General features: G+C 37.7%; 1 protein-coding gene across 2 annotated transcripts in view; it reads right to left on the reverse strand.

The window, feature by feature from the left end:
- SVEP1 (sushi, von Willebrand factor type A, EGF and pentraxin domain containing 1) overlaps positions 1-16,546 on the reverse strand; it is a 227,046-nt gene that overhangs the window by 130,338 nt on the left and 80,162 nt on the right. For both annotated transcript variants that reach the window (XM_058445970.1, XM_032164839.2), the window contains exons 6-8: positions 12,743-12,922; positions 8,430-8,627; positions 6,224-6,342 (exon numbers count right to left, since the gene is read on the reverse strand). In XM_058445970.1, coding sequence (XP_058301953.1) covers positions 6,224-6,342; positions 8,430-8,627; positions 12,743-12,922 — 497 coding nt within the window. The remainder of the gene's footprint in view (positions 1-6,223; positions 6,343-8,429; positions 8,628-12,742; positions 12,923-16,546) is intronic.

The raw sequence follows: 16,546 nt of genomic DNA on the forward strand, positions 1-16,546 counted from the left end.
AGTTCCATGAACAGAATTACTAAACCCAACCATTAGCATTTTATTAGTAGATAATATAAAACTTATTTCCAAATGCATGGTAACAATTCATATTCCCACTGTCAACCACATTTTCTGATCTATATTAAATACCATCAATTTTTGGTAAGTCAAAAATCTGGCACCAGGTCATTGTTTTAATGAACTGTTTCTTAATGCCATATGCTAAGATTAAATTCTCAAGTTTGCATGTATTATATTTTTTACTTCTTGAATTGTATGTTTATTTTCTTCATCCATCGAAAATTGATAAATTACCTTTTCATTGTAGTTTTAAAAATATTTCAAATAAGATTAGAAAGCTATTCATGAAATGATTTGATAAGCATCCAAATATATTTGATGGTAGCTTTTTTTAATGATTTAAACTATAATTTGGAAATATATTTTCTGTGTGGTATGATTTGAGAGTATAACTTTATATCTTAAAAACCACTCACTGATTCCCCTTTATGATATTTTAAAATCCATCTATTATGAAATAGTACTGCATATTCTATTTTTATTTTATTAAATATTTTGATTTCTGATAGACCCAGTTGTTTCTTATTATTCTCTTCAATACTTTAATCTAGGTATTCTTCTACTTTCCATTACAGAATCACTTTTCATGCTCAAAAATATATTAACAGTACCTTTGAAATACATTTATTCTATAAATATTTTGCTTTTTAATTTTTTTCTTTCAGAAAAACAGAATGAAACATTTTGTTTTTTAATCTACAAATATGGCATGTATTTCCATTTGATTTCATTATTTCACCTGCCAATGTTTTATATTTTCCTTAAGGTGCCATTTACCCTTCTTTTTAAATAGAAACCTAAATATTTTACATTTTATCTTGCATTGTATGTAGAATCCCTTTTTAACCTATTTTAGTAACCTATTACTATATATAGTATTACATATTTTATAGAATGGTGTGTGTGTGTGTCTGTGTGTGTGAATTTATCTGTATCTTGGTAGTCAAATAGTTATTTTGCTCCAGGAAATTAAATCAGGGATACAAAGAGTAAGTTTAAAAGTCTCATTCAGGACACAGAGGAAAACTTAGAGTACAAATCATGGAATATATAATAGACATACAGAACAGAAATTAGAGATATAACTTACGAATCATCAGTGTTCCTAAAAAAAAAAACAGAATGAATGGAATAGGAAAAATGTTCTAAAATACAGAAGACAACTTTGATTTGAAGAAAGTTATGATTGTACATAAAAAGGACTCTTGATGTACCAAAGTTGATAAAGAACAATCATCACTTAAACAAATCCCAGGTAACTTAATGTACAATAAAAAATTCCCACAGCATTCAGGAAGAAAAAAAAGCAGATTATCTAAAAAAAGATAATAATCAGCCTATATTATTTCTCTTAGTCATTAAATGCTAGTCTGGAAATAAAAGATGTTCTTGTACATGCAAAGGCTTAATAAATATACCACCTGCATATACTTCTTCTGAATGAATGGATTTTGAACCTACCAAATGAGATGTATCACAACAAATCCTTCATAAGAGAGAAAAGTCATGGTATGAACTGTCAGCAAACACCAAAACTATGTAAACACATACTCAGTGTGAAAAATTGTGGTTGTTAAGATTCAAGTGTTATCAAAGATTTTTGAAGGAAATATACATAATGTAAAAAAACTATATTAATTAATCTATAATAAATTAGAATAAGAATCCTAGATTATATCAACAAACTATAAGCGGCTGAAAAGTTAAACTGATAATTTACTCATTTTACTTGGGTGAAATGCAATAGATACTCTTATTTTTTTGCCACAGATAATCGGGTAATGAAAGGCTTATGCAGGTTTTTAAAATTTTATTAAAAAGACTATATTCCTTCCATATATAATTGTAGCTACAGTCATAAAGCTGAAGAGTATAAAGGTTAAGTAATTGCATATTCTAAAGAGAGCTCCTAAGAATGGAAAAATTGCCAGGAGGCTGACACAGCAGTGGCTGGATATATGTATTTCATATATATGTGAAATAGGAGAATTCACTTGGGTAGAGTGTTGGGACATTTCCCCTGTCTTCTCCATGGGGCAAGGAACGGGGAGGAATACTGCCTTAAACCAAGTGGCTGGGCTTCAGACAACCACTCATAAAACATTGGCAAGGGGCAGGGGGTGCCTACAGAAAAGGGAGACCAGCATCCCATTCTCAGGCTGGATGCTTGCTGGGCAGTAGAAACCCATAGATTCACCCCAATGTGAGGAGTGCTAGGTGAGACTGACACCCATGTCTTGGAGTTTAGGGGCATATATGAATGTAGACAGGTGGCTGCATCTCTCCTGGTGAATGTTGAAGGCAGGAGGCTTATATGAGCAATATGGACAGACTGGGAGGAAGGCTGTTCTGAAAATGGGTCAGCCTGCACTCCCAGTTTTTGGCATGGTGAAGACACATAGGCTGAAAGGGGAGATGGCAGTATTTGAGTTGTTCTGCCCTACACTCTACTCTAGGGGTTTTGAGAGGTTGTGGGATGTATGACAGGGCCTGAAGCTAAGGGGAAAGGCAGAAGAGGTCCTGCCAGAATGCACCTTCATGGCAGGGAATTGTAAGGGGTTGGGGAGGGGGTGGTGCTCCTACAGGGCCTCCTGCAGAATCTGCACATGGACAGCACAAGAGAGACAATTTTTTTTTTTTGCTTCTCAGAGTGCATCAGCAATAGAGAGAGGGCCACACAGCCTTAAACAAATGAAAGACTTTTGAACCATTGCTCAAAAATACTCCTTTCCCAGCTGTGTTCATTTCCTATTGTTTCCACAGCAAATTCCTAAAAATGTGGCAGCTTAAAACAACAAAAATGGGCCAGGCACAGTGGCTCATGCCTGTAATCCCAGCACCTTGGGAGGCCAAGGCAGGAGATCACTGGGTCAGGAGTTCGAGACCAGGCTGGCTAACATGGTGAAAACCCGTCTCTACTAAAAATAAAAAAAATAGCTTGGCGTGGTGGCACTTGCCTGTAATCCCAGCTACTTGGGAGGCTGAGGTAGGAGAATTGCTTGAACCTGGGAGGTAGAGGCTGCAGTGAGCTGAGATCACACCACTGCACTCCAGCCTGGAGACAGAGCAAGATTCTGTCTCAAACAAACAAACAGACGAAAAGCAAAAAACAAACAAAAACAACAAAAATGTATTATCTTGTGGTCTTATAGGTTAGAGACACTGATGGGTCTTACAGGGTTGAAATGAAAGTGTTAGTAGGGCTGAGTTGCTTTCTGGAGGCTCTGAGGGAGAATCTGTTTCCTTGCCTCTTCTAGCTTTTAGAGGCTGCCTGCATGGTCCTCCTCCTCTAGCTTCAAAGCCACTGATGGCAGATTGAGTCCTTCTCTCTGCACATCTCTCAAATCCTTCTGTTACAGCAACACTCTGTAACCACAGCTGGGAAAGGTACTTCTCTTTTAAGGACTCATGTGATTAAGTTGGATTCACCTGGATAATCCACGCTAATCCTCCCATCTCACAGTCGTTACTTTCATCACATCTACAAAGTTCCTTTGCTATGTAAGGGAACATATTTGTGGGTTCTAGGGATTAGGACAAGGATATCTTTGAGGTAGCCATTTTTCTGTTTATCCCACCAGCCCTGACCCTAGAGAGGCCAGAAACAGAGATAGGGAGGCATAGAAGGAGGAAAAGAGCATCAACTGGTCCTCTTTCCTCAAGTCAGTCAGGCCTCCTCTGAGCCACAAGAGGAAAAAGCTTTGAAGTGGATACAAGATTCAAGCTTTTATTTAGACAGCAAGACTGTTCTTTTTAATCCTTGAAAGTGGTTTTTAATTATGGAAAGAACTATTGGTATACCCTAGAGTAACCAAAGCTTGTGACTGTAGAAAAATGGTTATTTTCTACTGGTGCCTTTCCTAGTTCAGACTGTTCAATATCAGTTACACAATTATAGTTTTGATTGCACTGTACATATAATTTAGCATCCTACTTTTCTACCAAGAAATTTCTCTTTTTGGAAATTTTCTGAGGGAATAATCAGAGACAAAAGACAAAGACAAAGACTTAGTACAAGGATGTTCATGACAACATCATGAGTTGTTTCGTTTTATTCTTTCTTACCCTGCTTTGAGTTCATGTTCTATGATTACAATAAATGTAGTGGTTTTTTTTCCCCCAATTGTCTAAACTGCCTTGTTTCTCCGTCTTTTTTTTTCTTTCAAAACTCTACATTATAAAGAAACCCAATTATTTACTTTTTTCATGCCTGTGCTAGAGAATCACATCAATTTTGGAGAAATTCACACAGTAGTGCAGATTAATCTCTCTATAAGTTTATGATCACAAAACTCTAATGGACTCCCAACTGTAGCCAAATAATCCTAGTATATTTCTCTGGTCTGTTCACTCTCCTCCTCAGAATGAGTTTTTCAAAACTTCTCAATTCTCCTAAAACTTCAAAACTCTCTTACTTATTCCCTTTAGTTACGCTTCAGGTCTGATCACTTTCTGAACAGAAGCCATTCACAATGAATTGCCCCCTCTTTTCCTTGTATATTCAACTTCTCCATCTCCATTGGTTCTCTCTATTTCTATTTTTATTCTTTTAAGCACATTCAAGTTCTTCCCCCATGTGGTAGGCTGAATAACGGCCCCAGAAAGATCGTCCATGTTCTAATCCCTGGAACCTGTGAATACGTTACCTTACATGGTAAAAGGGACTTAGCAGAATGACTAAATTAAAATTAGGAGATTCTCCTGAGTTATCCAGATGGGCTCAATGTAATCTCAAGGGTCCTTATAAGGGGAAGGCAGGAGGGTCAGAGTGAAAAGAAAAAGATGTGGTGGAAATATCACACATGAGAGACTGCTCAACACACAAATCACCTAAAGTGCATTCAGCCCCAGAAATCACATTTGCCCTTTTCAAATCAGATTTAAAAGCTATCTTGATTGTAAGTATATTCAACACAATGATCAGAACAGCTATTTTTTCCATGTTGCGCTCTACATCCCCCCGCCCCCAATGTATCCTGATTGGTACAACTTATATATATTTACAGGTAAGTGTAGAAATAACATAATATTTAAGTGCATCTTAATGTATATGAATACTAACCATGTACATATAAGAGGAAGTAAAATTCCTAAATGAACTATTTTTCTAACATCTGATGGATGATTATTTCAAGCTACTATACAAAGAAAATTAAAATATTGTGTTCTGAATAATGCTGGATTTAGACAAGCTTGAAGAAGAAACACCAATGCTATCTCTTTCTGACTGAAAAATACACAATCATTTTGGGCCCATATTTTAAAAGATAGGTTCATAAATAGGAATTAGGATTGAATCCCCATCTTTTCTTTTCTTAAAAGATCCTCAGAACCTAGTAAAGGGCAAAGAATTCTTAGTCAAGTAATCTTAGTGGCTACAAAAATACAACAAATCCATAGAATGACAAGTTTCTGGTTTTGAGGATTTTATCTGAGATTTCTAATTAAAAATTCAAAATTGATCATTATTCTATCAGATGCAGCATTCACATTTATGAGTAGAGTTTATACACAAGGAGTATTGTGATGGTTAATATTGAGCATCAATTTGATTGGCTTGAAGGATACGAAGTATTGTTCCTGGGTGTGTCTGTGACAATGTTGCCCAAGATTAACATTTGAGGAGGACTGGGAGAGGCAGACCCACCCTCAGTCTGGGTGGGCACCATCTAATCAGCTGCCAGCTCAGCTAGAATAAGGCAGGCAGAGGAAGGTGAGAAGAGCAGACCTGCTGAGTCTTCCAGCCTTCATCTTTCTCCCGTGCTGGCTGCTTCCTGCCCTTGAACATCAGACTCCAAGTTCTTCAGCTTTTGGACTCTTGTACTTATATCAGTGGTTTGCCAGGAGTTCTTGGGCCTTTGGCCACTAACTGAAGGCTGCACTATCGGCTTCCCCACTTTTGAGGTTTTGGGACTTGGACTGGCTTCCTTGCTCCTCAGCTTGCAGATGGCCTATTGTGGAACTTCACCTTGTGATGGTGTGAGTCAATAGTCCTTAATAAACTCCCTTTCATATATACATCTATCCTATTAGTTCTGTCCCTCTAGAGAACCCTAATACAAGTATTATCATGAGCATATTAGTAAGTCTTCAACACAGATATCTGCAGTATATTTAGAATTCATTTGAAAAAGGATGCACATAATTGCGCAAACCTTACCTTTTCACCTGAGTTGTCTTTAGCTGTTGGAATCTGCCAGGTAACATTGGCAGAATCTTGCTGTTCGAGAGTCTTAGCCTCTATGTCCTTAGGACAGTTGATTTGAGGAGCCTCCACGTCTAACTCAGAAAATACACAAGTAGATTAATACACTGATATGTGGTCCTAGATCATTTAAGGAAGACGTACAAATCTACTTATATTAATACATTGTGACACATTTGTACATCCCAGCTACTGATTGTTTGGAATCTGCACCTGTTTTCCTGATCATTTATCTCAGCATGGCTTACGAGCCCAATCCTGGGCTGGTACCTATTGACCTCTTAGCCTCATTTCTTCCTTCTCTCCTACAGGATTCACTCTCCACATTGTTACTGTCAGGCCATCGCCTTTCTTTTACCTGGGCCCTTGCCTATGTTCTTTTATTTGCCTGAATTAGTGCCCTCTTCTCCCTTTACCTGGATGTCTAGTGCTTGCTGTTGAACTCTCAGCTTAGACACAGCCCCTCAGGAAGCTCTTGCTGATTCTCCAGGCCCATTTGAGGTCCCCACTCCACAAGTTCCCATAACCCTCTGGACTTCCCAACCATAAAGCTCAACAAACTATTTTGAAATTGAATTTTCTCCCCCAATAGAATTTAAGTTATTTGAAGGTCAGAATGTCTTGCCCCACTGTCTTATATGGTACCTGGCATATAATAGGAGCTTGAGAAATATTTTTTGAATGAAATAAATTTAAAAATGAATGTTGACTGTGACAGGAAGAAACTACACTTGAAAATGAGGCTGTCAAGTAGAATTAACTAGCAGAAACTGAAATGTACTGCCAAAGCAAACAACAAATTAAAGCCAATGATATTTTTTACTTTATACTATGGTGCTGAATTAGATGTGCTAACATTACACAGATGCACACCAGTTATGGTAGTGCTTAAGTTTTTGTTACATGATAAAATACATCTTTTATTTTAATTTATGTTAAATTAGGTCTTCTATAACTTCTAGCTGAATATATCTGAATTGATTTCATTGTGTCTCATGTCTTCTTGTTTCTTCAAAATTTTATTCAATTTATATTTTCTTTTTCTCAAAGGGGCTTATACTTGGACAACTTTCTCCCACAGGAATACATAGTAGCATATTAATTCTGAAAAAAATTTTTTAAAAGTATTTGATTTTTCATTCATGCTTAAACAATAGCTTGACTGGACCTGGAATCTAAAGTTTATATTTATTTGCTCTCCATATCCTGTACACATTGCTACATTTCCTTGTGGCATTTAAAGTTGTAAGTGAGATATGTAATGTGAGTCTAATTCTTGTTTCTTTTGTGCAATTTCTTTCTCCATGAAAAGTTATTTAAGATTTTTCCATTAACTCTGCAACTCGGAAATTTCACTAGGAGTCGTCAAAGTATGCTATTTGTGGTCTAAAGGATTAAGCCATTCTCTAGCTCAGAGAAATTTTCTTCTCTTGGTAGAAAAATTCTTCTCCATCTCCTCTCCTCTCTCCTTCTGGAACTCCTTATTAAATGGACATTGGGGTTTTTCCTTCTGTCACTGGCATCCCTCAACTTCCATCTTTTTGGTTTGATCAATTGGGAAATTCAAGCACTTTCTTTGTTTACCCATTCAGTTCTCCACTGTGAGGAAACTCTCAGTTTGGTCTTTTAAATTACTAATATAGTTTTCAACAGCATTCATTCCATTCATCTGCCCTTGTCCTTCTCTTAGAGATAGTTAGGACATTTTTTACTTCTAAGAACTCTTTTTTGTTTTCAATAACTCCTTTTTCATAGTGGTCTGCTCTTGTTGCAGAGAAAATGGCAACGTCCTCTTGTGAATGGAATATGATACCAGGTTTCAAAGTGCTGATAGCTTCTTTTTGAAAATCAATTCAGTCTCACCTGCTTTATATAGACCAAGACTTCCCTAAAGATTTTAGTCTTATGGAAAACTTACCTGATTTTCAGCTCTACTATTTTCCTTATTTGTGTATTTCTTCTGTCATTGTCTGGCATTTTGTAATCAGATTTTGTAAATCCAACACTTTGAACCAGAAATCCTCATAGAGGATATCCAGGTAGCACCTACCATATTATCACGGGTTTGCAGCAAAAGGTGCAAAGAAGGATTGTCCTATACTGCACCCATATGGCATTATCAAAAACTTTGATTTTTAACCTGACTAGTGTAGAGACCTACCTTTACACACAGCTGCCTGAACTCCGACATTCCATTTTCCAGAAGTGGTACATCTCAGCATTTCTTTGACTCCAGATAAAATGAACCCTTGGCGGCAACTTACATAGCAGATCGTCCCAAATTTGGCTGGCTGCTTGCCACAGTTGTGGGGGGATATGATGACATCTTTGGGTGTCTGAAAGGTGGAACAGTGGCGCTCTACGGTAGGGAAACAGACAGAATGTTATTCGTGTTCCCACAAATTGGAAATGCCACGGAATCTTTTTAGTCAAGAAAAATACAATTATGCTGCCTTAGGATTTACACAAATTGCTAAATGATAACTATATATGACATTGAATGTATAATGTATTGTAAATAACGCTAACCTATACCTCTTTAGTTATCTTTTGCTATTTTTGCCAGTGCATCAAAACTTTCAAAAACTTCCGATATTTTAATTAACACTGATTGTGACTTTTATCATTTGCTTGGAGCACATTCATTTAGTTTGCAGAATATTATTTTATGGCTTAGAAGTAGAAAGTCATAAATCGAATTCCATAGTTCATGGATTAAATGATACATTCAGCAATCTCTATTTTATGAGCTTTTTGGTGCTATTTTTAAGCAAGCATACAATGAGAAAAGTTTCTAATAGCCTTCCTAAAATCACTATGTTATATTTAGGGCCTTGACCTTGAATGCTATATTTAGCACAGATAAAGAATAGCAGATGAATTAGGCAGAATGCAGATGGAATGGAAAATCAAGGCTAGGACTTAATACAGGGAGTGTATGTGAGGGGGGCAGCGTGTGCACACACCCATAGGCACGTTTGTTTTTTGTAGTAGAGAATCTACTGGCAGCATTACTCACATCTTTAGTCTGTATTTTCCATGTTATTGGAATAGCTGAATAAATAGCTAACATTTATTCAGTACCTACTATGTGCCAGGCATTATTCTAAGCACTTTGCATGTATTATTTAATCATATGGTGTAAGAAGTATTCCAACTGCCGGGCGCGGTGGCTCACGCCTGTAATCCCAGCACTTTGGGAGGCCGAGGCGGGCGGATCGCGAGGTCAGGAGATCGAGACCACAGTGAAACCCCGTCTCTACTAAAAAATACAAAAAATTAGCCGGGCGTGGTGGCGGGCGCCTGTAGTCCCAGCTACTCGGAGAGGCTGAGGCAGGAGAATGGCGTGAACCCGGGAGGCGGAGCTTGCAGTGAGCCGAGATTGCGCCACTGCAGTCCAGCCCGGGCGACAGAGCGAGACTCCGTCTCAAAAAAAAAAAAAAAAAAAAAGAAGTATTCCAACTTACAAATGAAAACTGAGCACACTAGTAACTTTCCTAAGGTCACCATGCAAGTAAGTGGCAAAATCTGTGTGCCACTAAACACTCCACTATCAGACTTCCTCCATGACATAATTTCTTTCCAAACTGTGCCAGCAAAAGCCATTTTTTTTTTCCAAGAAATGGTTTGTCTCCTTATTTCTGCACAGTGTGAACTGCATGCCTGCCCAGACCTCCTAGTCTACTTTGATCAACAGGAAAATCAAAGCCAAATTTGTGGTTCGAAGATAATGACAATGTGGGACTCAGTATCCTTTATTTAGGGCTGGGCCTATATAAAGTAAGAAAATTATCCTTTTGGCTGTCAAAGTTGTTGAAAATTTTATTTTTTTTTATTGTTTGTTTATGGTACTTTCGGTGAGCATGTTTTTAACTGTTATATAGTCTAATCTACTGAGTGTTTTTCTTTTTGAAGTATTCCCGTTGCTTTCACGCTTAGTAAGTTCTGAGATTGGTTAGCATTCACTTACATATGTTAAATATATTCTCCTCTAGGTTGTAATGGTTTTATCTTTTACCTTATCTTTAAAATCTATGAAGAATTTATTTCTGTGTTCAGTGTGAATTGAAAACATACAGGAAACTTTATTTTGTTTCGTTTTTCACAAGGAGCTAGTCAATTTTCCCCTATGATCAGTTAAATAATTTTTTTTTCCCTCAACTGACCTGTGATACTTCCTTAATTGTGATCTGTATGGCAAACCTTGCATATTCTTAATCTTTACAGATTAAAAAAGATTTGAAAACCTGATAGAGCTACTTTCTATTTACTATTCCTATTGCTCTTCCTTTTCAAACTGATTTTAGTAATTTTTCATTACAATATTTTTCTATATGAACCCTAGAATCACTCCCTAATTCCAAAAGAAGGGCAAAAAAGAAAATCCCTTTTGAGCTATTGAATGAGTTTGCATTCAGTGTATTACATATATATGTAAGGCATATATATGTAATGTGTTAAGTTCTTTCCTTATGTTAATTTGGAAAGAACTTAACATAAATATATGTACTATATATTAATATAATTCATATACATATATAAATTATAAAATTATAATACATAATAAATTTTGTGGTAACATAATATATACAATTAATATAAATAATTTATATATAAATACATAATTTGGAAAGAACTTAACATTTTGAAAACATTTTATATAAATATTAAAATGTTCTTTTCATCTCTTGGTAACATTTTTCTGGTTTGCTTAATACAGGTTGCACACATTTCTATTTAAGGTTATTCTGACATATTTTATATTTTCCATAGATCTTTTGAATGTCATATTTTACCACATGTTCTGTTTATCATTGCATATAGAAAAGCTGTTTGTTTTATTTTTGTTTATTTTTTTCTAATCTCGGCTGGCAGATATATTTGCTATTCTTATGACTTTAATGAGCTCTCGTTGATTAGTAGATTCATTCTATTTTGTGGGGGAGGGGGCAGGCTTGTAGTCTACAAATGATGATGATTTTCAATCCCAATATGTCTAATCTCATAATTTCTTACAAGAGCTAAAGCTTAGGGAATAGTACTAAACAATGTGAGTATATTTTTCTTTTGCCAAATTTGATAAGACTGTCTATATTGTTTCTCCACAAGTGGCTGCAGATTTCAGATTGACATTTTTTATTAAGTGAGTTATATCAATATGAGTTTTAAAACATTTTACTGAAAATGTGTTTTAAATGATAATGAATGAATTTTTATCTTCTACTAAGCAACCATACAATTTTTTTCCAATTTGCTATAATGAAGTAATTTATTATACTGATAGATTACTTAATTTTAACTCCTTTTTGCAATCCTAGAATAAACTCTACTTGTTTTGGCAGACTATTCTTTTTTTAATGTGGGTTGCTAGTATATTTGCTTTTACAGCTTTTACAGACCAACGTAAGGTTGGTCTATAATTTTCTATCTTTTTTGGTAATAATTGTCAGGTTGACAATGAAATAATAATACTTCAAGAATATGAATTGGCTGGCTTTCCATTATTTAGGCCAAACTATATGGTATGGAAATTTCTTAGAATTTTTTTTTTTTTTTTTTTGGACAGAGTTTTGCACTGTCGCTGGGGCTAGAGTGCAGTGCCACGATCTCGGCTCACTAAAACCCCTGCCTCCTGGGTTCAAGAGATTCTCCTGTCTCAGCCTCCTGAGTAGCTGGGATTACAGGCATCTGCCACCACACCTAGCTATTTTTTTGTATTTTTAGTAGAGACATGGTTTCACCATGTTGGCCAGGCTGGTCTCCAGCTCTGACCTCATGATTTGTTCACCTCAGCCTCCCAAAGTGCTGAGATTACAGGTGTGAGCCACCTTGCCCAGCCAGAAAAATTCTATTTTTGAATTGTTCTTACTTATATTTTAAATTCTATTTTATTACTTTATTGAAAGCTTTGCTTCTTAACCATTCTACTGCATCCCTTCTCCCTTTATAGTTCTTTTTCATTTACTTAAACAATTCTGGTTATATCCTTCTTTCAATTTTCCTTGCAGTTGTTTTATTTTCCTAACTTTTCAGTTGAATGTTCAGTTATTTTTATTTGTTCTTGTTTAATAATAAAGCAATTTTTAAGATTCACTGGTTCCTAATTTTGTCCTTCCATTAATAAGGTAAATGTAAAACATATTTAACAAAGCAAGGGTATTATGAGGCATTTGCGTTTTTAAAAAAATCCATCCAAATTGGCTTCAATTAAAACTAAGAAAAAAGTCATGGTCATTTGAAGGTATAAACTTCTGTGAGTTAGAAAACAGAATTCATTGTAGAAGTTCCTTTACCAGTGGAGAGGAGTAAGACAACACATTTGTTTTTGTATCTATAACACCTGCACCTGTACATGTGGATGTGTATTTATACTCATTACCAGCTAGTGTTTAGTTCTAGGTCTTCACAGAATACTGGAGAAATCAGAGCAGAGGAAATGAATCACTCAAGGCATTACACTTTCTAGAAACTTACCCACACACCGGGGTTCTGGCCCATCCCACTGGCTGTTTCCTTCACAAGTAAGCTTATCACTGCCTTCTAGTCTGTACCCTTCATCACAGGCAACCAAACATGTTGTCTTATATAACATTTCCCTTGTAGAACAGCTGATGTGGCCATGCTTTGGCTGACGGAGATGAGGACATGTTTTTACTATGTAAAATGAAAGCAATTAGATCACATTTTACTAAATAAGCATAAAAATAATAATTACAAGTTTAGCAATGCCTGCACATTGCAAGCAAGACAATTTGCTTTTCTTAAAATAGCAAACGATACATAGTACACCACCATTTTTTGAGTTCTTATGGGACAATTGAAAGTTCATATTTTACCAAATGCATTGCCTAAATAATATCACCGCATGCAGCCCTCTGCCCATAGGTGGGAAACTTAACCTGTCTAAGAGGCCTGGCCCTACATGGAAGATGGTAACTGCAGATTAGAGGTGATCACAAAAGGGAGGTACCTGATGCTCTCAGCTGGGCCTTTCCTGTGATTTTTCAGGCTACATTCCAACAAAAGGAAGTGGTCTTTTCCAGGACAGAGTTTTCAGGTTCATGATCAACTTGGTTCTTAGACCTCATAGGCATATCCTAGGCCTTCTAATAGTGTTAGTCTCTGCAAAGCTGCCCAACTTCTGCAATCTTCAGTTGTGGTATTCTACTGTCCAACCCCAATTCTTGTTCTTCTAGCTTTTTCACTTCACCTTCCCACAAATATTCTGGCCAATCATAGCTCATGATGCGAATCTTGACTTATGCATTAACATCAGTTTATTTTTGTTGCTGTGGTAGAGGCTTATAGTTGCCCACCCAGTAGCCATTCTCACCAGTTTTATTAAGCATAGTAATATGCCCAGCTAGAAGATTACAACTCTCCACCTCCACCTCAACTGAGAGCCAATAATATATAGCTGAGATTGAGCAGGACTTCTTGGAAAGCTTTTTTTGTTTTGTTTTGTGTTTTGTTTTTTGTTTTTGAGACAGAGTCTCGCTCTGTTGCCCAGGCTGGAGGGCAGTGGCATGATCTCAGCTCACTGCAAGCTCCGCCTCCTGGGTTCATGCCATTCTCCTACCTCTGCCTCCAGAGTAGCTGGGACTACAGGGGCCCACCACCACGCTTTTTTTTTTTTTGTATTTTTTTATTAGAGACGGGGTTTCACTGTGTTAGCCAGGATGGTCTCGATCTCCTGACCTTGGGATCCACCAGCCTTGGCCTCCCAAAGTGCTGGGATTACAGGCCTGAGCCACCGCACCTGGCCTTGGAAAGCTTTTTAAAGGGGGCTGTCTCAATTGAGAGAGTACTCCTTTCCCTTCCCTGCTTCCTTCTCCTTTTCTTCCACAATACAGACATGAGGAATGGTAGCCCAGCATACTAGAGTATAAGTATATGATACTATGGGAACATATCATGCCCCATGATGGCATAGCAAAAAGCATAGGAAGTCTGAGTCTCTGACGACAGTGGAGCTATTACACCAACTTTGGATTACCTACTTCTGTCCTTCTTTCAGTTAAAAGAAAAATGAACCCTTAATTGGCTTAAGATATTGTTATTTGGGTCCTCAATACCAGCTATACACAATTTCTAATTCCTTCTGCCCAGCATTTGGGTCCTTGAAACCAGCTATACACAATTTCTAATTCTGTCTGCCCAGCATCCATTAACATTTCCTTTGTTAATTTTTTAGGAAAAGATCTTTCCCCTTTCTTGGATCATGGGATGTGTTTGTGCTCCAAACATGCTCGGGGTAGAGCATGTATCTAGGAGCACATTCCCCTGGCCAGAGAAGGGAGCAGCCACAACTGGTGACATGGTTTTCTTCATCTTCTTTGAATTCACCATGAGAAAGCAGTAGGAAGGATATTCACTAAACTGCGGATGCTGAAAATGCCCCCATACCTCAGCCAGCCTCAACATCACCATCAGAAAAAGTGCCACGAGTTATCCAGAGAAACCTGCATTTCCGCGGTTCTGCCACCTTTGAGTCTCTGTCCTCAACATTACATCAGAGAAGCTACTGGAGAGCACTCACACTGCTCCAGCCTCTGCAGGTTCCCAAATGATGTCTGTGCTCTGAGTTTTCCTGGTAAGAGTCTCCAACTGCCCACTCAAACCCAACAATGTATGTTAGCGTCCATTTCCATTGACTCCATCATGCCCTCTGTTCCTGTTGATGGCAATCACTTAGAAAGTCCAAGGCTCCATAGTTATCCCTCATCCACCAGGGTTATCCACATATAGCTGTGTTCCAAATCTATCCCCATAGACCCTTGGACCTGCCCTCTGGAATAATGATGGGTTTCAGTAAATCCCCCATATCCTGAACTTCCTTTTGAGCTACTTTTCCTTCACTTGATTGCCTTAATAAAAATCATGTTGCCTTCTGTAACAGGGACTGGAGGTGAGGAGGTGTCTCTGTTGCTCCTGATTGTCTTCCGAGATCATTCTCTCTCCTTCCTTCCTAAAAACTTCCAGCTCATTTGAAGTATCATATTATATATCCAATATCCTTTTTTAAATTCTCTATCTCTCTCTCTCCTCTTTTTTCTCTCTCTCTTTCTCTCACACACACATACACACACACCTTAGTGACTTCCTTACCTATGTAAATGATCATTCCAGTATCCTGGAGTTATATTCCTGATCTCTTCTTTTCTTTTCTTTATTATACTTTAAGTTCTGGGGTACAGGTGCAGAACATGCAGGTTTGTTACATAGGTATACACATGCTATGGTGGTTTGCTGCACCCATCAACCCATCATCTACGTTAAGTATTTCTCCTAATGTTATCCTTCCCCTAGTCCCCAACCCTCCGACAGGCTCTGGTGTGTGATGTTCCCCTCCCTGTGTCCATATATTCTCATTGTTTAACTCCCACTTATGAGTGAGAACATGCAGTGTTTGGTTTTCTGTTCTTTTGTTAGTTTGCTGAGAATGATGGTTTGCAGCTTCATCCATGTCCCTGCAAAGGACATGAACTCATCCTTTTCTATGGCTGCACAGTATTTCATGGTGCATATGTGCCACATTTTCTTTATCCAGTCCATCATTAATGAGCACTTGGGTTGGTTCCAAGTCTTTGATATCGTGAACCCTAGAAGAAAACCTAGGCAGTACCATTCAGGACATAGGCATGGGCAAAGACCTCATGACTAAAACACGAAAAGCAATGGCAACAAAAGCTAAAATTGACAAATGGGATCCAATTAAACTAAAGACCTTCTGCACAGCAAAAGAAACTGTCATCAGAATGAACAGGCAACCTACAGAATGATCTCTTCTTTTCTAATGATCATATCCTTCACCTTATCTCAGCTTCTACCATTGCCATGCCCTCTAGACCTCGCTGTCACCAATCCAAGTTTCCTAGTCTCTGACAATCACCTTTTATCTTCTGGGATCGCTCCTTCAAGTGCTTCAACTCCATCAGTTCCCACACCCTCCAGGAGCCTCTGATCTATCATGTTCCGTGTTCTCCTCTTTAGAGAAAACCCTCTAGAAAGAGTTTATACTCTTGTCCTACACTTCTTGTCCTCTAGTTCTAACTTAGACTCTCTCCAATCAGGGTTTCCAAGCAGGGGAAGGAGGGAGGAGCGTAAAGGAGAAAGGAAAAGCTCTGAAGAAGGGAGGGGAGAAGAAAGGAAAGAGAAAGGGAGGGGAAACATATGTGGAGGAGATGAAGAGGAGAGGAGAAGAGGAAGAGCAGGGGGAGGGGAAGGGATAGTCAGAGTAGGAAAGGAGGGTATGGTAGGGGGAGGGGAAAGAATAAA

The sequence above is a fragment of the Hylobates moloch genome, unplaced genomic scaffold (genome assembly GCF_009828535.3).
Source record: "Hylobates moloch isolate HMO894 unplaced genomic scaffold, HMol_V3 SCAFFOLD_10, whole genome shotgun sequence".
Taxonomy (NCBI): Eukaryota; Metazoa; Chordata; class Mammalia; order Primates; family Hylobatidae; genus Hylobates; species Hylobates moloch.